Source organism: Cydia amplana, chromosome 1, assembly GCF_948474715.1.
Source record: "Cydia amplana chromosome 1, ilCydAmpl1.1, whole genome shotgun sequence".
Lineage (NCBI taxonomy): Eukaryota > Metazoa > Arthropoda > Insecta > Lepidoptera > Tortricidae > Cydia > Cydia amplana.
Genome location: NC_086069.1, coordinates 14,769,995 through 14,791,253, shown reverse-complemented (window position 1 = coordinate 14,791,253; position 21,259 = coordinate 14,769,995). Strand labels below are relative to the sequence as shown.

Here is a 21,259-nt window from a genome sequence, read left to right as displayed (position 1 = left end):
AAGTGTCCTAAAAGTGTATTATTGTTATTTACTGTACGATGGTGCTACTAATATTACTAAAATAGCTAAAGTGCTGATAGTTTAAAAAGTGTGCTGCATAAAGTTATAAATAAACGATAAATATGAGTATTTTACAACGAAGTTTATTTTCTACACCGAAGACCTCAGCCGTCCTACTACGAGTTACCACGATTAGCGCTCAAAAGGAAGCCGAGCGCTAACATACATGTATACCTATATATATATATATATATATATATATATATATATATATATATATATATAATAAATAAATAAATATGCAAGAGTTGCTCGTTTAAAGGTACTAGATACCTGCCTTATCGTGAAGGGTTCAAATAACAAACACATCAAATGGGTGACACAGACGGATGACGGCTTACATTCCAGTTTCTACACTTTCTACTTCACATGTCGGCATTGTCGGTCCTGAGACCTCATTTACAGATAGACGGAGTGTCGCCTGATGCAGAGGGTCTACCGCGAACCACGTTCGACGTGTTACCTCCCTGTCACACTTACGTACGAATTTACAAGTGCGACAGAGAGGCAACACGTCGAACGTGGTTCGCGGTAGGCGCTCAGCTCATAGGTAATAGATGCATTATATAGCGGGTACCATTTTGCTCAAACAAGATCATGATTGTGACAAAGTTGTTAATGAGTTTTTAACAACAATGAATATAATCTTTGTATACATATTGGAAAGTATTAACTGAAATGTTTACTGATTGATTACTCTGATTAGTAACGTTATATGGGATTGTTAACGCAGACGAAGCAACGTACCTACTTACCTAGATAGGTACTTTACACAGCAAATGCATATTTAGGTACAGTCAACATAAGATAGTGGCAGCCAAATATAACAGGACAGGCCACATAGGTACCTACTTATTTATATGATAAAGGTGTGTTACGATATACTATTTATTTGGCCCCTGAACATTTTTTTTTATTAGGCACGACCAGGGTACGACTAATTAACCTCTAGCCGCCCATACGTCAAACCTTGCCAAGCAAAATGAAATTTTATTTTGTCAACACAAAGTTCAAATTAGAATGGAACAGGAGACCTTTTTATAGGTCTCTGGGCGGCTAGAGGTTAATACGGATATAACTAACCTTTCTTAGATATTGCAACGCGTTGAGACCTTCACTCGCATCATAGCCAGCCTAGAACTTGTGCGCGAGACTAAAAATAACGCTGTCATTCGTTGGCTAGCACGTTGGTTGACAGTCTATTAAAAAGGTTCTAACTAGGATTTACCTAATTAGGAATAATCTACCGAAATACAAAGGACTTAAGATTATTTTTGTATATCAGAATGTGGACAATAGATTCTGTTTGCTTGATGTTATATGATTGGATGTCTTGTATTATGCTGCTATTCAAACCACCAACTTGGTTTCAATACAAACCACTGCTACTTACATTACACAATACAGTTAGTTGTAGTTATTACTTATGGTTATTCTAAGGTAAATCAGTCAACATCTAGACTTCGCGCTGTCGTTGTGTTAGTCTTCTCATGGTATCATAATTTTCCTCTACACACAATTGTATTTATATTAGGAAATAATGTTCGTGTTTTAAGTGCCGTTTTGAGTTATATTTCATAACTCTTTAAATATCCAGCTAGAAGTTAAAAGTGTTAAAACGATTGAGAAAAACTTCGATTCCGAAAACGACTAAATTTTGTGATTGAGATGAGGTATGCTTTCATATACTTAAGTAAAATATATCTCTTGTGAGTATATTGTAATAATAAGCCACGGTATAATTTAATATAAATATAATAGTTACCTATACTATAGCGTCCCTTATTAATTTATTATTTTGGGTATCTTGTAACCATAACTGAAGACGAATAGATATTTGTTATACAATCGATCTTTCGTTGGAATGTAGGTAGGTCTTTAATTAGAGACATGTTTTTATTGTTAAATAAAAGTTATAAACAACGTTATCAGACAGAGGTCGTAAACTTTGGCTCTCAGTGATAAGAGACTACTGAAGATTAAGAGACCACAATAATGCTATACTGTTAGTTAATTTGTAATTTTGATGCAGATGTTATTCTAACAAATTCGGTTATAGTGAAGCTTGTGCCAGTTAAGCTATAAAGAAAAATAGTTTATAAAAGTAAGTGTAATTTTAAAAGTATGTATTTTATTGTTTAAAATCGTCTATTTATTTTAGTAAATTGATGTTTACTCGTATTACAGAGATCCGAACTCTTAACTGTGTTTGGCGTCGCCCTATGTATATATCTGCCGATCTATTTTATGTTTAAGTATGATGTACAATGTGTGATTGTTTATAGTAGGTATAAACCTAATGAGATTTAATTAAGAACATTTCGCGCATTTATCCAGAATCTTAATTGTTTACACAAATACATTTTTCCTTTACTAAATCGAGACGAGTTTACGATACAAAGTGAATATAACTCAGTTCCAGGATGTCTCGCAAACCAGTGTCGAAGAAAATAATAAACTCCCCGGAGAGCTGCGTGGATGACAACCTGCGCGGAGTGGTGGCCATCTACCCCATGCTGCAGCTGCACCCCAAGCACCGCGTCATCACCGTCCGGACCAAGGTACAACTAGTTACAGGACATGCACTGTGCTTCAATCATAACCGTTCCCACTCGCAGATTTTCAGGCAGTCTTAATATATAACGAAAATAGTGATAAACCCCCGGCGAGCGACATAGATGGTAAGCTGGTGGTGGCCTATCCGTAGGTACTACATTTGTGTCCATAAGTAACACCTAGATATATACTGTACTATTTTCGCAGTTAAATAAAATTTCTGGCGATAATATGAGTCTATTTTTTGCTCAACCGTTGGGAAACTATGACAAACAAAAAATTTTTTGGGAGTGGGTACTGCTCATTTTGTAAGTTCTATTTCCTGCGATTTACGATGTTTTTTTTTATATTATTCCAGGTAGACTCGAAACGGGTCGCAGTCCTCGGAGGTGGCGGTTCGGGCCATGAGCCGTTTGCAGGAGGTAGTCTAGTTGTTGGTGATTACAATTTGGAAGTTACTTACGATGTCTAAATGGTCGCAGATTTAGTATGAATTTGTGTCCAGGTCTGGTGGGAGGCGGTATGCTGGACGGCGCGGTGGCGGGCGGCGTGTTCGCTTCGCCACCCACGGGGCACGTGCTCTACGGGATCGCTCAGCTCTACAAGTACAATTCGGGTGAGGGAACATTGTTACAAGTCAGGATAATAAGGGCTTCGAAAGTTTGAGGAATTTTCAGCTAAGGGAGTAAGAGCGCGTGTGCCATCACGCTGCGCAGGCGTGTAGGTACCTAAGGCAAATTGTGGCTGCTTAAAGGGTCATTACTTCATATTGTATCAAAACCATCTTAGACTCTGGACGTGTCGGTATCCACCACTGATGGTGGCATCAGCAACAGGTGACCGACTTTACATTACATTAGGTATAGCCATTATAGGTTATAGAGTACATATAGTTATAGAGGTCAAATAAAAACTAAAGTTATGTTTCATATTTTTAGGAGGCGTGATTGTTATAATTGGCAATTACACTGGAGACAGGTTGAACTTTGGGAAAGCTATAGAAAAAGCAAAGATGGCTGGTATAAAGGTGAGTTTCTGTAGTTTTAATCTTTAACCGACGAAAAAAATGGAGGAGGTGCTCAGTCGACGGATATAAATATAATTTTTATGTATGACCACGCCTAACTTTTTACAAAGTAGTCCGATTTTGATAATTAATTTTTTATCAGCTCTAAATTGGGAAACTGAAATTAATCAGGAAACTTGAATACCACGCCTAGGGTGGATTGTTAGGTGCCTATGTTCTTAAAACTGTATAAGTGAGACTATAGATCAGATAAACCTAATACCTAAAACATAATGCGAAAGGCCATAAAATACATTTAACCAGATACCCACTCTGACGAAAAACTTCGATAGGTACTTACTAAAATATACCTACGTAAAGACCAGTTGCTGCTTGTCTTTCAGGTAGAGGGTCTTATCGTTGGCGAGGATGTTGCTTCGAGTCACAACAAAACCGGAGGAAGGAGCATGTGTGGAGAAGTCTTCTTTTACAAGGTTAGTTCCACATTTTGGATCGTCGTAACTTTAGTCGACGGATCAATATAATCAATATTCACGTAGGAAAACATCTTTTTTTATCTTCCTCTTCGACAGATTACTACACGCCATACACAACACGCACGATACACCTGCCATTTATTCCATATATATCTGTAAGAAATAAATGTAAATAAATAACATTCAGGGACAATCATACGTAGGTGGACGTATAAATCACATTGTCTGAATAACAGCTGTGCGGAGCTATGGCGGAGAAGGGTTATGATTTGGCGACCATACGGAAAATAGCTGCTGAAGCCAACGAATCCATGGCCACGCTGGGAGTCTGTCTGAGTGCCTGTTCATTGCCAGGTATTTCGAACCAATTAATCTGATTTCTGTTCCGGAAAAATCTGAATCGTGCTTACCATGCAATTTACTCCGTTTCGAAATTCAGGTCAACCGCCGCTGTTCGAGATAGCTGATGATGAGATGGAACTAGGCGCGGGAGTGCACGGTGAAGCCGGAATCAAGAATATGAAACTGGGAACAGCCAAAGAAACTGTTACAATGATACTTGACCAGGTTCGCGAATTATTCTTATTTTATCTTATCTGTACGGATGACTGAAAATATCTTTAATTAGGAAAATATTTTTTTTATGCGTTAAAATGTTTTTAGGTTGTTGCACATCTTAAACTGAAGTCTGGAGACAGAGTGGCCGTCATGATCGATAACTTGGGAGGCACCTCGTTCATGGAGATGAATATCATCAGTGCAGAAACAAAGGATTATTTAGGTAGAACAGTATTCCCATTTGTAACATTTGTTCAAAATTCAAAAATTCAAAAAAAAATTCAAAATTCGTTTATTTTTAACCAGTTTTTGCCTAGGTGTCGAATCCTCCTTTTAAGTTTGACACTTGTGTTAGGAGGTATTCGCTCTTTCATACAAAGGTTATAATGGTAAAAATATGTTTTACAATATTAAAATTATAACTAAGTATTTAAAGTGGGGGGAGTTTCTTACATAGCTAAAATACTGTTTACATTTCAGATAAAAGGGGTAAAGATCTATTTAGATAGGATAGTAAGTGTGTGTGTGTTATTGATGTGTATGGTTGTAATGTATGGTTGAAATGAGCCATGTGGATCTCAGATCCGGTAGGATAAAGGTCAGGGTATAATTGATTCTGTTTCTTCGTATGTTTTACTTTTTATCCATATTGTAGTCTGTTTTTTACACTCGCTATAAGTTTTATTGTAAATACTATTTATTCGGTTAGCTTTGTTGTATAGATAAATAGATGTTGCATTAAATTGCCTTTTAGCAAAATACGTCCTACAAATACTTGGTTGATTAATTACTGAGTAAGGGTTGCGTTTTTTTAACATGCCAACATCTGGTATTATACTTTTATGAACTTTCAGAATACAATTCAAGATATATAACTGTCTGACTGTTAGAACATCTGCATCTTTATAGACATCAATAGTGCTGTAACGTATGTTTTTACCTAAAAGTACTTTAAGGATTGATCGTTGGGCCCGTTCCAGAGTTATGAGTTTATTTTTGTGGGTACCACCCCAGACAGGCAGGCAATAAAGGACAATAGACTGCACAAGTGTTTTATAAATGTAAATTAGTAGTGCCTTATCGGATACTTGTCTAAGATATTTAAATAACCATATGAGTTTTCTAATTCGATTAGCAGTAATTTCAATTTGTTGGTTCCAGGAAAGAAGCTGGTCTATATGAATACCCAAGTATTTAGTGGAGTTAACATGAGTGAGGCTTGAGCAGGAACACGTATTAGTTTCTTGGCTTTTACATGAATGGGCAGTTAAGTTAAATTTAGTTTTATCAGGTTGAGTAGAGTTTAAGATTGAGAACGTAATGTAATTCGTTTTGTTAATGTTCAGTGTGAGTAAATTAGTTTGTAGCCATGTTATAACTCTAGACAGACCAGCCTCAGCACAGGTGTAAACCTCCTCCCAGCTATCTCCATGGAATAAAAGCGCAGTATCATCTGCGTAAGAGACTACTAGACCATTATTAAGCTGTATATTAGTAAGATCATTAATGTAAGTCAGAAAGAGGGTTGGTCCTAGGACGCCCCCTTGGGGGATGCCGTATTGGTTGGAGGGTTCATCTGTGCTGTAAACATCGTTGTTGAGTTTCACTCGTTGCGTCCTATCATTCAAGTAGCTTGAAATTAGATTTAAGAATTGCCCACGAATACCCATAATTTCTAGTTTTGGATAAGGATGGGGATAGAGATAGTGTCGAACGCTTTTTTTAAATCGAGAAATATGCCTAAAGTTTTCTTTTTACTGTCTAAGTGTTTCGTTACAGAATTTGTTAACTCAAGTACTGCCATTTCAGTACTTTTCCCTTTTCGAAAGCCAAATTGTCGGGGTGATAGTAGGCCAAATTTATTTAAATATTTGATTAATCTATTGTTTATTAGCTTTTCCATTATTTTAGAAATTGAAGGTAGGACCGAGATCGGCCTATAATTGCTAACATCCTTTCTATCACCATCCTTATATATTGGATGAATAATAGCTCGTTTGAGGGCATCAGGGAATATTCCTAGAGTGAAGCAGAGTGAACTAAGATGCCCTATAATGGGGACCAATTCTGTTTTTGCCAATTTTATAAACATATTCGGTATGTTGTCCCAGCCCGCCGCACACTTAGGTTTCATGTTCAGAATCAATGATTCTATTTCGTTTAGATCCGGTTCAATTACACCGATAGAGGACACATGTGAATGCAAAGAGCTTAGGTAAGTACTTAGATTAGAATTTACAACTCCTGGTGGTAGAATTTGCTCTGCCAATTGTTGGCCAACATTGGCGAAGTGTTTATTAACTAAGTTTGCAGATAGATAGGGGGAGTCAGATAAGTTTAAGAGTTCGTCGTTTTTACATTTTGTTTTATTTAGATTTGTAATAGTTTTTATTGAATTCCATAAACTTTTATTGTTGTTTTTAGCGTTATTCAGAAGGTCCCTTTCATATTTATGTTTTAATTTTTTAATAAGGTTATTACAGTAGTTCCTATAACGTCGATAAATTATTTGTTGTACTTCATTAGTGGAGTCACGTCGCAAATTTTTTTGTAATTTGTTTCTATGGTGAATACATTTTAGTACGCCCGGTGTAATCCAAGGTTTCAATGTTTGTTTATTACAGGAGATTTTGATTACTTTTGTATTGGAATCGATGGCATATTGAATGAGTTGGAGTAATTTATCTGTAAGTTGATTAGGGTCATTAATTTTAAGCAACTCGTCGAGGTTATTCGTTTTAAACAATGAAAGCGCAGTAGAATAGTCGGTGATTGTTTTGGTGAAAATTTTTGAATTATTTTTTGATTTAGAATAAATGTTGAGAAGAGTCATATAGTGGTCAGTCACTGTCGTTTCTAGTACTGCTGTTATCGAATAAAATAAATTGGGGTTAAAGTTTGTTATGATATGGTCCAGACAACTGTTGATTCGGGTATTAAGTTTGTGAGCGGGCAACAATCCGTGTGAGGCCAACATGTTGAGATAGCCATCAGTCGAATTATTTTGTATTAGAATATTTATATTTATGTCACCAGTGATCACAACATTATTACCCAAATTGTTGTTTTTTAGATGCAAATCCAATGAAGAGACAAAGTTACTTGTGTTAGTGGTTGACGGTGAGCGATAAATGCATAAAATTGTAAGGCATGAAAGGGAAATCTGGAGACATGACGCATCCGCCAAGATAACTTCCTTAACCTGGTGTCGATTTGAGTTATTTATGTAAACAACAACTCCGTCATTTTGTGTTATTTGTTTGGTAGTGCTGTAACAGGAAAAACTGTGTTTTATATTTGTTCCTAACCCCTGATAAAAAATTCTCAATTATTTTGGTTATTTTTGCACAGTAGCGTAAGCGATACATGAAACAAATAAATGTATAGGTTGTGAATAAGACAAAAAGCTTCTTAGATAGGAACTTACCTACATTTTACAGTTAGCAAGAAAATCACAGTGGAACGGATATACTCTGGACACTTAAAGACGTCGCTAGAGATGCATGGCTTCCAGATTTGCCTGCTGCACCTAAACCAGACGCGAGGAGACCTGTGGTTGGAGTTGCTGGACGCGCCGACTGCCGCTGTGGGCTGGGTAGGCGGTGCCGCGTCCAGACGTTGCGATGAGCCACACGGGGATGATGATACGCTTTTACAGAGTGATGCTAGGAAGGTGAGTTTAATCGGAACGGCCGCCCTTACGTTGGCTTACGCCATATACATGGAGACTTGAACCTGGAGTTGCGGGACGCCTATCAAAAAGTAGAAAGTTGAATAACAGGTGGGGTACCTACAGTTCCACGGAAAACCGGTACATCAACCGCCAATAGTAGATACTTGATAAGAAGGTATAGTTCGACGGTCCTCAAATAAATATAATCAAAAAAGGGAAATACGGTCAGTTTCGTCGCATATGATAAAGGTGTTCAATTTGCTTTTAGTTTTGATGTTTTGAATAGTTTTCTTTCTTCAGGCTGCAACTGGTCCCTCCTTATCGCCTAAAGAACAAGAACTGTTCAAAAGTAGTCTTACGAAAGCAGCCGAAGAATTGGTCAAGCAAGAAGAACTTCTAAACAGGCTGGACTCAGGGTGCGGAGACGGAGACTGCGGTATAACAATCAAGAAATTCGCATTAGGTAAAATCAATGTGTCACGAATTTTTAAAGATTTTTCACCAGCCAAGAAACACGAGAGTCATGCGTTACATTTAATTTGAAGTAGGTAGGTATCTAATTTGTGAATATATTTTGCAGCAATTCTATCATACCTAAAAACGGCATCTGTAGAGTTCCCATGCAACGTGCTGTGGGACCTCTCAGAGATCGCAGAAACCGATATGGGTGGCACCTCGGGCGGCATCTACAGCCTGGGCTTATCAGCAGCATCTCAAGCTTTCGCCAGGTATTTTTTTCACCTCTGTATGTATGTATATTACCTTGATACGTACGAATATAATAGCCCTCATCAACACGTTTACCACAACAAATTTACTAAAGTTATTGCGTAACAAACTATATATAATATCCCCTGATAGTTTAGTTAAAAAATGCCGGAATGGGCCCCTAGCCAGCGGTGCGTTGAAGTTGTATGTTGTTGATGTATCGCTTCGCTCGCTCGTTCGATAAAGTCAGTGGATGTTTCAGTGCGAGTGTAGTCGACGCAGCGTCTTGGCTCGACGCGTGGGAGGGCGCCCTGCACGCCATCTCTACATACGGGGGCGCCGAGCCGGGAGACAGAACTATGGTAAACTAAACACACATACACTCTACTTTATAATACTGTAATACTACTTACTGGTCCACGGCGACTATTCTATTATGCGTGTTTCAATGGTTTTCACGCAGCGCGGTAGAAGCTGTTGTCTGTTTAGGTCAGCCCTCCGTGACTAAACTCTGAATTACTGCAAGAAACCGGCTTCTCTCGTACACATTTGTTTCGTTCCGCTCGCTAAACGTTAAAAACTACTTCTCGTTGTTATTAAGGGAGAAGCAAATGGCGCAAAATGAAAGTCCTGAACATGTGATGTAATTGCAGTTGGATACTCTTCACACGGCGGCCACGGCGTTCAAGCAGAGCTTGTCGAAAGGCCTAAAGACAGCGCTTGCGCGGGCTGACGAGGCGGCCGAGCAGGGCGCCCGCGCCACCGCCGGTATGGTTGCCAGGTAAACATTTCACAGACGGAGCGATAATATATATGAATGTCCCTTAAGATACCAAAATATAATTATACTAAATCGCAGATCACTGGCTTCTGAACATCTTTGTATCGGACGAGTTGTCCGCCAAGTTTCCGCTTACCCTCCTCTAGTTCGGAATAAAAGATGCGCTTCGCCACTCTCTCTTCCGCCATACGTGATACGTGACCGCACCACTGAAGCTGAGCATTAAATAAGCCTCTATTCCACCGACTCTCATAGCTAGCTACCATATATACTATACGCTAAACAGAACCAAAGAAATAAATTGGTAATTTTTGTGAGTAACATACATTACATACATTAGTACATAATTTGTCTATTATTCCAGAGCAGGACGCGCGTCGTACGTGGCGGCGGGCTACACGAGTGACGAGGACGCGGGCGCGCGCGGCGCCGCCGTGTGGCTGCACTGCATTCTCACCTCTGTTGCCAATACATGCTGAATTCACATTTGATTGCAGTTTCACTTTCAAATAATATTAATAGCTTTTTATAGTCTAACGGTCTAAGGCTTAGCACGCACTGCGGTTTTTAAAAAGCGGTTCCGCTACCGCAAAAAATGTAACGTACGGCATTTTTAAATCGCAAGTGCGTGCGCTTATAAAGAATGCCGTACGTTACATTTTTTGCGGTAGCGGAACCGCTTTTTAAAAACCGCAGTGCGTGCTAAGCCTAACATCGCATCATCGCATCGGTACGGTACAGTCAGCAGCAGAAGTTGCTATGCGGGCGAGGTGTTCAAAATTACCTTGACGCGCTCTTATTCTCTTAACATTAACGTCGCGTCATGATCATTTTGAACACCTCGCCCGCTTAGCAACTTCTGCTGCTGACTGTACATGCGTTTTCGTTAGGCGTTTGGCGTTCTGTAATCGTCATAAAATAATCTGATTTAAGATTGTTTTATTAAGTAAACGAGTATATTATGACGAGTTCCTAACTAAGTATGGCAAATACGTTAGATGAATATAAAACGATAAAGATTCAACAAAATTTGTTTAATAATCACAGTGGCAACAACTACAGGTATCAAATTACAATATTGTTCTATATATTTATACTATGGCGAACATCGTCTTGCCTCAAATGAGTACAACAATAGTATTATTATAACACCGTACACTCACTCCCCTAATTTTCCTATCAAGATATACTTAGTAGTACCAAGTTGTACCACACAACGAGTTTAAAGAGAAAATTGTATTTAAATGACGATGAAACCGACGCTTTAATTTACGCCGTGTGCTTTTACATAGGTAGGTATACAAATCGAATCTTATTAAATTTAAATGGAATAGAAGATGTAAAATCTACAAATGCAAATGTCATTGCTGAAAATTAAAATGTGTCACTTGCCTTAACAATAGACTTGTCTCAATTGAACTTGTGTATAAAGCCCGGCATTAAAGGCGATGTGTAATGAACCCTCGTGGGCGTCAGCTGCCGCTCCGTTTTTTTGGCTTCATTATACATCGTCATTAACCACTTTTTTACATGTCCATGTGGCCAGTTGACTGTTTTTCCACCGTGATACAATCGAGTGACAATTTTATAATTCACAATAGCATCTAATTAAACAATCATCTGACAAAGTTTCGGTGGGTGTCGTTCCTCAACCCACTGACGGAGTGGCAGCTGACGTTCACGAAGCTTCATAATTCACTTCACTGCTCTATAAGTTATCGCCCCGGATAGGATGACCGACGAAATATGCGCTTGGCCCGCGGACTATTTGTGACGATCTTATGTCTAGATGGACCAACAGCATTCGGCAAAGAAAGTCAAACCCGAAGGCATTATGAGGATACTCAAATTGACTCTAACCAGACTCTAACTAAATGGCGCACATTGCTGCGTCACATCACATCACACGTCAGCGAGGGTATCTACTAAATGTATGTTTGTACTTAGGAAATTATTGTTGTGTTCGTGAAATATTGAGTTTGAAGTATTGGTACTTAGTTGACTTTTATTTTAATTTGCGGTGTTTTATATATTTTTTAAATTTTGTAGTTCCACTTTGTTATGCCTGCCTAATATTAAAATCAACACGTGACAACTATCCTATTGGACATGGACACGTCATTATTTTTATCATATTTATAGCGATTATTTTTTAGCGTTAAAATAACTATCAACATATTTTTATTATGTAAAAATAAATAATACTTACTGCCACAGACAGTAAGTAATTATAAAAATAGAGTTCCATTTTTTCAGTTAATATGTATAAATAAATATTTTAAGATAATTTTAACTTCATATTGTAGGTAGGGGATTAAAATGTTTGCCTTTAGCAGGACCTTTGGGCCAAGAAAGGTGAATGACAGATAATACTGGCCATAATGTCTTCATAAAGAGCACATCAAATGAGGTACAATACTTCTAATTATATGAGCAACTAAATAATCAATACAAACATTTTCAATACTCACGTCAGACAACAGACGAGATGATTTGCGTTCTATACTATACTAGTAATAGATATACATATATGCGACTCGGCCCTTAGGGGCAGAGCTATGTTCCCATATCCGTATTGTCAGTAGTGTTTATTTAGAAGTCCCATTCCGTCGCCTTCTCTATCTCCATTTCGGATATTTTCTCTTGTAAAAGCAGAGCGGACATGTCATCTGGAAAAAAAATGAACCTCAAAGGTGCTGCTGCTACGCTGTTCTAGTTTGAATTGTATACCTAATGTAGTTAATTGTGCAATGTTACTATGGGCATTGGCACCTGAGTTGAGGTCACGCACAAATGTCATGCAATAACAGCGAGATTTTAACCGAAAAACTTGGTATTTGTTGGACTTCGAGGAAATGAACTGTACTACTGTCGACATGCACACACGCCTAATTAGGGTACTAAAGTACATATCGAGTCTCGGAGTGACATATCGAAATTTGTCGACTGCACTGATGAGAAAAATGATTAAGCATTCATCTAATCCCAACTGGACTACCATTATCTAACATGACACAACAAGATCAGAACAACAATTACAAATTACATACGAGATCGCTAAACACACTCAAGAAACGAGGAAGGATTTAATTACATTTGGTGGTAAATTGTGTAATTAGTCTACTAAAGACTGCCAACACATGATTAACTCCACCAGCTCCCGCTCTTTATATATATGGCATTCAGAAAAATGCCCTTCAGATCAAGCATTTACAAACAACAGATCTGACTTGTTTATAGTCAATTAAAAAAGTTCATATAACAAAATGGCAGGTCGCGTAGCCCTCTGTTCCGCCGTGATGGCGTTATACGTGATCGGAGTGGCGATCGGAGAGAAGACGTGTACTGAGGGTATGGATGAAGAAACGATAGAACTAGCCAAGATGTTAAGAGACAACTGCGGGGAAGAAAGCGAAGTAGACATGGGGTTAATCAACAAAGTGAATTCTGGAGCCGACCTGATGCCGGACCCAAAGTTGAAATGCTACATGAAATGCGTGATGGAGACCGCCGGCATGTTGGACGACGGAGACGTGGATATAGAGGCGACACTCGAGCTGCTGCCCGAGCCCATCAGGAAGAAGCATGAGCATATTGTGCGCTCCTGTGGCTCCAAGAGAGGCGCCGACGACTGCGAGACAGCCTTCAACACACAGTCGTGCTGGCAGAAAATGAACAAGGCGGAGTACTGCTTAATCTAGGTTTGTAATTAAGTGAATTCACATTTGCCACAAAGTGATTTAATAATTAAAGTAATTATTTATTAAATTACATAACAATATTTTTTATTTTTTTTACAAACTACCTAAATATTTGATCCAAGTATGAAATCCAAAATATTAACGTACCAAGTGCATCAACTTTTTCTTGTCACCCGTTGCCATGGTAACGTTCTCCTAGTTGACACTTTAAACTTTGGTTCAATGGCATTTATATTAACTAAAAGTTGTTGTTGTAGTGATAAGCTCATTACATATAAATAGACCGTACGAGCGTACGAATGTTCTTCAATAAGCTATACTACTATTTTCCCCTGTGTGACGGGACAGTATAACAAGAAACAGTTGAATCCCCTTTAAACAGTCGTTCTAGTACTAGTACTAACCTTGGTCAGGCTTGATTGGCTTGACGCGGCCGATGAGGCTAGGCAGGAAGTCAGTCTTGCGGATCTGTCTGAAGAACTGGTGGTTAAGGAGCTGTGCTGCCGACGGCCTTTTTTCTGGGTCCCTGTAATCAGTGATATAAAATTTACAAATGTTTCGCCGAATATTCGGTATTGGTATTCGGCCAACACCAATATTCCTGGAATTTTCACTAATATCTGCTGCTCCATTTTTTTATCCCCATATAACGCATAAAAAAACATTCTTAATCAATTTTAAGGACAACAGCAGCCACACTTGACCAAAATTTTGACAATGGCAGTTTCCACAAATAAGACCTAATGGTTCTAAAGACAGTTTTCATCTATCTTGAATAGTTTCGGACGTTCCTATATTATCCCACTTAAAAACACTCGCTCACCGGCGTGACGACTCGCATCCTAATGTGAAGATCGCCATAAGACACAGTGGCTCACCTCTGCAGCGCCTGCTCGCTGAGATGGTGGAATGCGTCGGAGAGTTTCCGCGCCGAGTAGAGCGCGCGCAGCCGCGCCACGCCGCACTCCGCGCTGTCGCCCACGCCGGGGTCTGTATTGTACATATCTGCGGAATAAAAACACATGCTTTATAGCGCGACTACTAAAGCTTTCAGGAGATACTCTTGACTGAAGGCTTAAAAGACAATGACAGCTGCGGGCTGAGGGAAGGTGGAGCAGTAAAGCAGCTGAGGCGTGAACCACGCACTTTCTCGGTGAACATGAAGGTTGTTGGGACCTCCGCGAAGGGCACCGCCCCATTTGTCAGGTCGCCCCGACAGTAAAGGAACACTTACTTTTCACCTCGTGGGCCGCGGGCTGAGGGAAATTGCAGAGCGGTCGAGTACCCGTGGAACATGAGTATGCTGGTGGGGACCTCCACGAAGATCATGGCGTTACTAGCTCACCCTAACAGCAAAGGAACACTCACTTTTGACCTCGTGGGCCGCAGGTCGCGGTAAGGTAGAGCCGCCGAACAGCTAAGGTCGCGAACCTCGAACTTTCTCGGTGAACATGAGAGTGGAGCGGACTTAGCTAAGGGCACGGCACCATTGCCAGCTCGTCCTGACAGTAAAGGAACACTTACTTTTCACCTCGAGGGCGGCGGGTTGCGGGAAAGTGGAGCAGTCAAGCAGCTGCGGGCGCGAACCGCGCACCTTCTCGGTGAACATGAGGGTGGTAGGGACCTCTGCGAAAGGCACGGCGCCGTTGCCGAGCTCACAGCATAGGACGCCGAGCGAGTAGATGTCCGAGCGCTCGTCGTATCCTTTTAAATTCTGGAAAAAGATAAGCAAAGTAAGCTGTTAAAAACTGCAGATAAAAATGTGGTTGTGTATGGTCTGGTATATTTCTTTTAAAGATTCAGCTGAAAACCTGTTAATATCACAGACAATCCAACCTCTAGACATAGCATAGTCGCGCTACCCCCTCTGCCTCACATACGGTAGCGTTACTCCATCTTCGAGACAATTCCGTGCCGTGATTGGTCCGTGTCTTTGAACGGACCAATCACGGCACGGGATTCGCTCACCTCGTCACCCCGCACCCCCGTATTTTTGGCAGCATCAGTTTCATGAAAGAATTGGCCTAAGCTCAGTCTAGAGGTTGGATTGTCAGTGGTTAATATGTAATTCAATATTATCGAGGGGAGTTCCACTATCCAGTAGCGCAACATGAGGCTCCTGCATGCAGACCTGCTCCGACAGCTAACATGAGGTTCCTGTATACAGACCTGCTCCAGCAGCTCCGGGCTGAGCCACATGAGGTTGGCGTTGTCGGGGTCGGTCGGGGGGAGGGTGTGCAGGCGGCGCTGCCGGCGCCCCCGCAGGACGAGCGGCGCCGCGCTGCGCAGCCCCGACAGACGCACGCTACCGTTGTCGCTCAATAGCACGTGCGACGCCCGGACGCTTCTGAAGAGGATATAAAAACCCTTATAGCTAATGCTAATAATAATTACAGATAAACTAGAAAAGTTGAGGATAAACCAGCATAAAAAATCCTTGAAATAGTTCTGAAGTTCTTTATTTAATTTTTCACCACTTTCTCTTGGCTCTTTCACTAAGCCCTGATGCATATGCTCTTGTCTAGACACAGCAGTTTCTAAGGTTCACCCATTCGTATAAATATAAAAATGAGTAAAAAAAATTTTTACTACTAATATTAGTTTAGTTTGGGACGGATGTTAGTGTGGGATGCTACCTGCGTAGACACACTGGCACCGTCCCACCTCCAACGGACTAATGTAAAAGCGGGCGGGGCGGCGGAAAGCGCCGAAATTTTAAAACGTAACAAATATAAGAGCCTCGGTAGAGAGTACCATTTTGTACCATTTGGAGTTGAAACTCTAGGTCCATGGGGTCCCAGCGCGCATAAGTTGTTCGCAGAAATCGCGAAGCGTCTGCTTGACGTAACTGGTGACCGAAGAGCTGGCGGCTACCTCGCACAACGTATCAGCATTGCTATACAGCAAGGAAATGTCGCCAGCATCCTTGGTACAATGCCTCAAGGGCCTATTTTAGATTTAAGCTACTTTTTAATTGCTTTTAGTAATACACTGTATATATCTTGTTTGTAAATAAATGATTATGAAAGTTTAGTTTTATATGGAAATTGAAATACAAGAAATATAAATTCTATGAAGTGAAAAGAAATACTACTTATTTCCTTTTTCAAATTATTTCAGGATTTAACACATCTAGAAAGCGGTATATATATAGCGGCAAAGAAAAAGCAACATGGCGCAGGCAATGTGCTTACAATTCTACTTCAAGCCCATGCATGCAGAAGTACAGACAAATTTTTGAATATTTAAACAATACTATTATGAGGGCCATAACTAAGTCATTTCTTGCAATTGCTAGGATGTAATCAACCCATATTTTCTTTGTCTCTGAGTTCCATTTGCCCAATGGACCTTCCCATTTGTATGTTGGGCAAATGGAACTCAGGCGATGACATAGCAATCACAGGGAAGAATTTGGAAAATACTGCTGCAGACAAACAAAAACGGAAGAAGATGGAGGAGGCTTTTACCCTCAAGGGCTCACACATCATGAGCATATAACGAAAGAAGAAAGAATGTGTGAGAATAAAGCTTCACTACATAGTATAAAACAAAGTTGCTTCCTGCTGTCTGTCTTTCCCTATGTGTGCTTAGATCTTTAAAACTACACAACGGATTTTGATGCGGTTGTTTTTAATAGATAGAGTGATGCAAGAGGAAGGTTTATGTATATTTTGAAAACCCGTGCGAAGCCGGGTCGGGTTGCTAGTAAATAAATAAAATAAGTTGTTTGAATTACATGTGTAAAAATAAATAAAACATTTGTTTTCACTAGAAAAACTTTACAGCATTGGGGCTAGCAATGTGAGTATGTTGGGGACCCATAGCATAGAAATGTAAGTATTCAGGCTTACCTATGTATGTACAACTGTTTATGCAAGTATTGTAACGCTAGGAGCACATCTCTCAGTATGATCGCACAGGGCAGTTCAGGCAAGCCCTCGTGGAAGTACCGGTCCAGGACATCGCGGCAGGACCCAAATGTCATCAGAGGAGACACTACATACAGTTCTCGGCCATGGACAAAAGAAGTCAAGTATGGAAGAATGTTCTGGTGCTGTAGTTCTTTGCGGGTTAAGATGTCTTGCTGAAATATTAATTAAAACTAGTGACATATATTCTTTCTATATAAATATATTGCAATGGGTAGTTTGTGATTTGTTTTTGATGTAAATGTCAGATTTGTAGAATTTAATACTTAGTAGGTACATTTAGGTAATGTATACTTTACCTGAATCAGGTTAGCATTTTCCTTGCTATTATCAACGAAGTATCTTTTAACGGCAACATATTGTTTATTAGGCTTGTAAAGTGCTGAGTACACCACCGCTACTCCCCCAGAGCTCTCAGTGATTATCGAAGTCAATTGGTAGTCATTAAAATCGGGGTTAAACATCGCAAATACGATGAAATTTGTCAAGGCAGTAGATTTAAGCCACAAGTAAATAAATAAACTGTACAGAGTCACAGCGTCAGACTATCATATTGTACTTTTTACCGAACTACGAATATTTTGTATAGTTAAGATGGAATCACATTAAAAATAAAATAATATAAACCAACAAAATGTTTATTTTACTTTTTGACAGCACTGCTAGAACAAGATAAAAGTTGACGTTTTTTAATGGATGTTACTATAGCAAAAAATAAATTACGTTTAGAATCTGCTAAGATATTTGAAATAATCTATTCTTATTTCTATACATACTTGGTCAAGCAGATCTTATCAGTAGAAAAAGGCGGCAAATTTGAAAAATGTAGGCGCGAAGGGATATCGTTTTTTTACGGACAAGATTTGCTTGACCAGCTATATTTGATTAGCTTGCTATTCTAGTTAAATAAAAACAAATTAGTGCAAAAATATATGGTATCTGAACATACAGACGTTGACATAATGTCAAAACGTCAATATTGTCAACTGTCAACATGTTGTCAACAAAATTGTATAAATTGCAGATTTTAGTTTTGAGCGCGAACTCCGAATGCCCTGTTTATCAAAGAATATGCAAATAATATAATACTTACATACATTTGTTCTCAACAAATAGTACAAATACATCCAGCTTACGTGTTAAGCAACTCAAGTTCTATCAGGAAGGATTGATGAAGTGAAACATACTAAAAGTCATTAAAGTTATCTGACCCAGTGGTAGTTACCATTTCTTGTAGGTAAGTAATATAGAAATTCCAAACATTATTGTGTGTTTTACAGTTTTACGAGTCGGTGGTTGATTTAGGCTCAACTGGCTGGACTGGCTGTCTGGTCAAAGTTACCGCTGGATGCAGTTATTAACCTTAGCTTAGAAATTAGAATATTAAAGATTGATAACCTAGTTCCATGAAGTTGAACAGTGACAAAGTGAGGCCTAAATATTAACATCTCTATCTTCATTTTCTTCTTCATATATGTACCTTTTTCTCTGACATATTCTGCTATTTTGCTTCTAAGTCCCTCTTAGAAAACATAATACCTTCTTCTATCTTCCCCTCCAGTAGGAAGTGTCCTGAAAACGATAGTCTTGATTACACCCATTTAAGCTTTGGTTTCCTCCGATAGTGGTGCCGTCATATAGCGGCCGTCTCCATACAAATACTACGACATCCATATTTAGCCGTATTATTTAGTATGGAGACGGCCGCTATATGACGGCAACGCTATCCTAGGAAAACTGATCTTTACCGAATTTTTCTTAAATTCGTTTACTAATTTTTGAATTCTTTAAATTTAATTTAATAGTAGGTTTAAAAATAAGGTTAAAAACTTATGTCAAGCCCCTTTTACATTTGTGTGTACCATTTCCAAAAATGCTTTGAATAAATATACCAGTACACAGGGTTGGGCAGTATTTCAATTACATGTATTTGAAATACGTATTTGAAATACAAATTAGTATTTTGTATTTGTATTTCAAATACTACCTCAAAAGTATTTTGTATTTGGTATTTCAAATACTGCACTCACATGTATTTAGTATTTTGTATTTCAAATACTTCAAGCTTCAAAATACATTTCTATAAATACATTTTATTAAATTCTATAATCGTAAAATGTCTAATCCCTCGCACAAGCTGTGAGCCGACCGCGAACCTCCGATCCAGCCGAGATACAATTTTCATTGGCTGGATACTTGATCTATATTAGGTCAACTTCTGCGTGGAACTTTTCGTTTAAATCAGTCAGGGTCATTGCAGTAGTTTCCGTCCATGCACTAGTTTTCGACGACTTGACGGATTATCAAATATATATTTCATTTTTAATTTACTACTTTTTGCGAAATCTTCATCTTCCTCGCGTTGTCCCGGCATTTTGCCACGGCTCATGGGAGCCTGGGGTCCGCTTGGAAACTAATCCCAGTAATTGGCGTTGGCACTAGTTTTTACGATAGCGACTGCCATCTGACCTTCCAACCCAGAGGGTAAACTAGGGCCGTAATTGGAATTAGTCCGGTTTCCTCACGATGTTTTCCTTCACCGAAAAGCGACTGGTAAATATCAAATGATATTTCGTACATAGTTCCGAAAAACTCATTGGTTCGAGCCGGGGTTCGAACTCGCGACCTCCGGATTGCAAGTCGCACGCTCTTACCGCTAGGCCACCAGCGCTTCCTTTTTGCGAAATATCATTGTTATATGTAGACAGATATATTGCTTAGACGCCTTAGACATAAGGATTGAAATCAGTCCAAATTTGTGCAGGAATGTAGGTATATATTCAAATTTCGTCAAGTGGACGTAAACTAGAGCTGGACGAAAACTAGCGCAATGACCCTATAAGTTTATATGAAAGGATATTCGTTAACGTTAAAACTAAATGCTAAACAAAAAAAAATAAAGGTATATTTTGTAATTGAAATACATTATTTTAAACACTGTATTTTGTATTTTGTATTTCAAATACCCGTCACCAAAGTAGTTTGTATTTTGTATTTCAAATACTTTTAAAAATGTATTTTGTAATTTGTATTTCAAATACGTGGAAGCCAGTATTTTGCCCAACCCTGCCAGTACAACTATTTATACTTAATCTGCATGCCAATTTAATTATATGTAGACAATATTCATACAATTTCTTAGCTACTTAAATCCTTTATCAACATGGCAGAGGTTAAATGAGGACTAGGGGGTATTGGTATAATTTTTTTAAGGGTTTTTATTATTTGTTACATATTACTTGTTTTAATCTGTAATAAATAATCATATTCACTAACCTACCTATCTAGTCCTTGCTGATTATTTTTTTACTGTAAAACATCCATTAGGTTTTAACTACCTACATACCGATTTATTTAGGTAATTAACATTACGATCGATCATCACCGGAACATGCTCTAAGAATCACACTATTCACACTGTCGTCCTCAAATTAAGACGCCGCGAGTTCAAGTCTCACTCACTCGAGTGAGAATGTTAAAGACCCAACCAAATGTTCTGGCTTATTTTTTTAGGACTATTTAAATATTTAATTTGGACTTGTAAACATTTTTTGGGCAAAAAATACAAAAAACAAAAAAAAAATACTTAGGTACTCTAAAATGTCTACCAGCTTTCCATCTATACTGTCTGCCTGTTTGTTTTAATTGTAAATCCACAATGCGTGAGTAAGCTTGCACCTTGTTAAAATTACCGCCACGCTAATCAAATTAACCTCGCTCCATGGTTGCATTTCGTGTATATTGCTTAAAGTAGGAGATAGGCCAGTACCTATTACCTACTTATATT

The 21,259-nt window shown here is 38.9% G+C and overlaps 3 protein-coding genes across 3 annotated transcripts; 2 read left to right on the top strand and 1 right to left on the bottom strand.

Moving 5' to 3' along the window:
- Window positions 1-1,713: 1,713 nt before the first annotated feature.
- LOC134648893 (triokinase/FMN cyclase-like) lies at window positions 1,714-10,325 on the top strand. The gene is made up of 15 exons (XM_063503491.1): window positions 1,714-1,733; window positions 2,483-2,621; window positions 2,975-3,038; window positions 3,122-3,232; window positions 3,555-3,647; window positions 4,031-4,116; window positions 4,356-4,473; window positions 4,559-4,686; window positions 4,783-4,900; window positions 8,118-8,350; window positions 8,651-8,813; window positions 8,931-9,078; window positions 9,321-9,420; window positions 9,712-9,839; window positions 10,204-10,325. Exons 1-15 carry the CDS (start codon window positions 1,729-1,731, stop codon window positions 10,316-10,318), a joined length of 1,749 nt encoding a protein of 582 aa, XP_063359561.1. The 5' UTR covers window positions 1,714-1,728; the 3' UTR covers window positions 10,319-10,325.
- Window positions 10,326-12,169: 1,844 nt separating this feature from the next.
- LOC134648933 (STE20-related kinase adapter protein alpha) lies at window positions 12,170-18,153 on the bottom strand. Its single transcript, XM_063503569.1, has 7 exons — window positions 17,772-18,153; window positions 17,395-17,627; window positions 15,710-15,887; window positions 15,065-15,254; window positions 14,419-14,545; window positions 13,945-14,066; window positions 12,170-12,508 (listed from the first exon to the last, which is right to left on the bottom strand). Exons 1-7 carry the CDS (start codon window positions 17,934-17,936, stop codon window positions 12,432-12,434), a joined length of 1,092 nt encoding a protein of 363 aa, XP_063359639.1. The 5' UTR covers window positions 17,937-18,153; the 3' UTR covers window positions 12,170-12,431.
- On the top strand, window positions 13,031-13,605 carry LOC134648952 (general odorant-binding protein 69a-like). The gene has a single exon (XM_063503619.1). It carries the CDS (start codon window positions 13,106-13,108, stop codon window positions 13,538-13,540), a length of 435 nt encoding a protein of 144 aa, XP_063359689.1. The 5' UTR covers window positions 13,031-13,105; the 3' UTR covers window positions 13,541-13,605.
- Window positions 18,154-21,259: the final 3,106 nt, after the last annotated feature.

Coding starts and splice junctions, on each gene's coding strand:
- LOC134648893 (XM_063503491.1), top strand. Junction 8,814..8,930: donor AATCAAGAAATTCGCATTAG/GTAAAATCAATG, acceptor TATATTTTGCAG/CAATTCTATCATACCTAAAA. Junction 9,079..9,320: donor GCATCTCAAGCTTTCGCCAG/GTATTTTTTTCA, acceptor TGGATGTTTCAG/TGCGAGTGTAGTCGACGCAG.
- LOC134648952 (XM_063503619.1), top strand. CDS start 13,106: ATGGCAGGTCGCGTAGCCCTCTGTTCCGCCGTGATGGCGTTATACGTG.
- LOC134648933 (XM_063503569.1), bottom strand. CDS start 17,936: ATGTTTAACCCCGATTTTAATGACTACCAATTGACTTCGATAATCACT. Junction 17,628..17,771: donor AAAATGCTAACCTGATTCAG/GTAAAGTATACA, acceptor TTAATATTTCAG/CAAGACATCTTAACCCGCAA. Junction 14,546..15,064: donor CGCCGCCCTCGAGGTGAAAA/GTAAGTGTTCCT, acceptor TTTATTCCGCAG/ATATGTACAATACAGACCCC.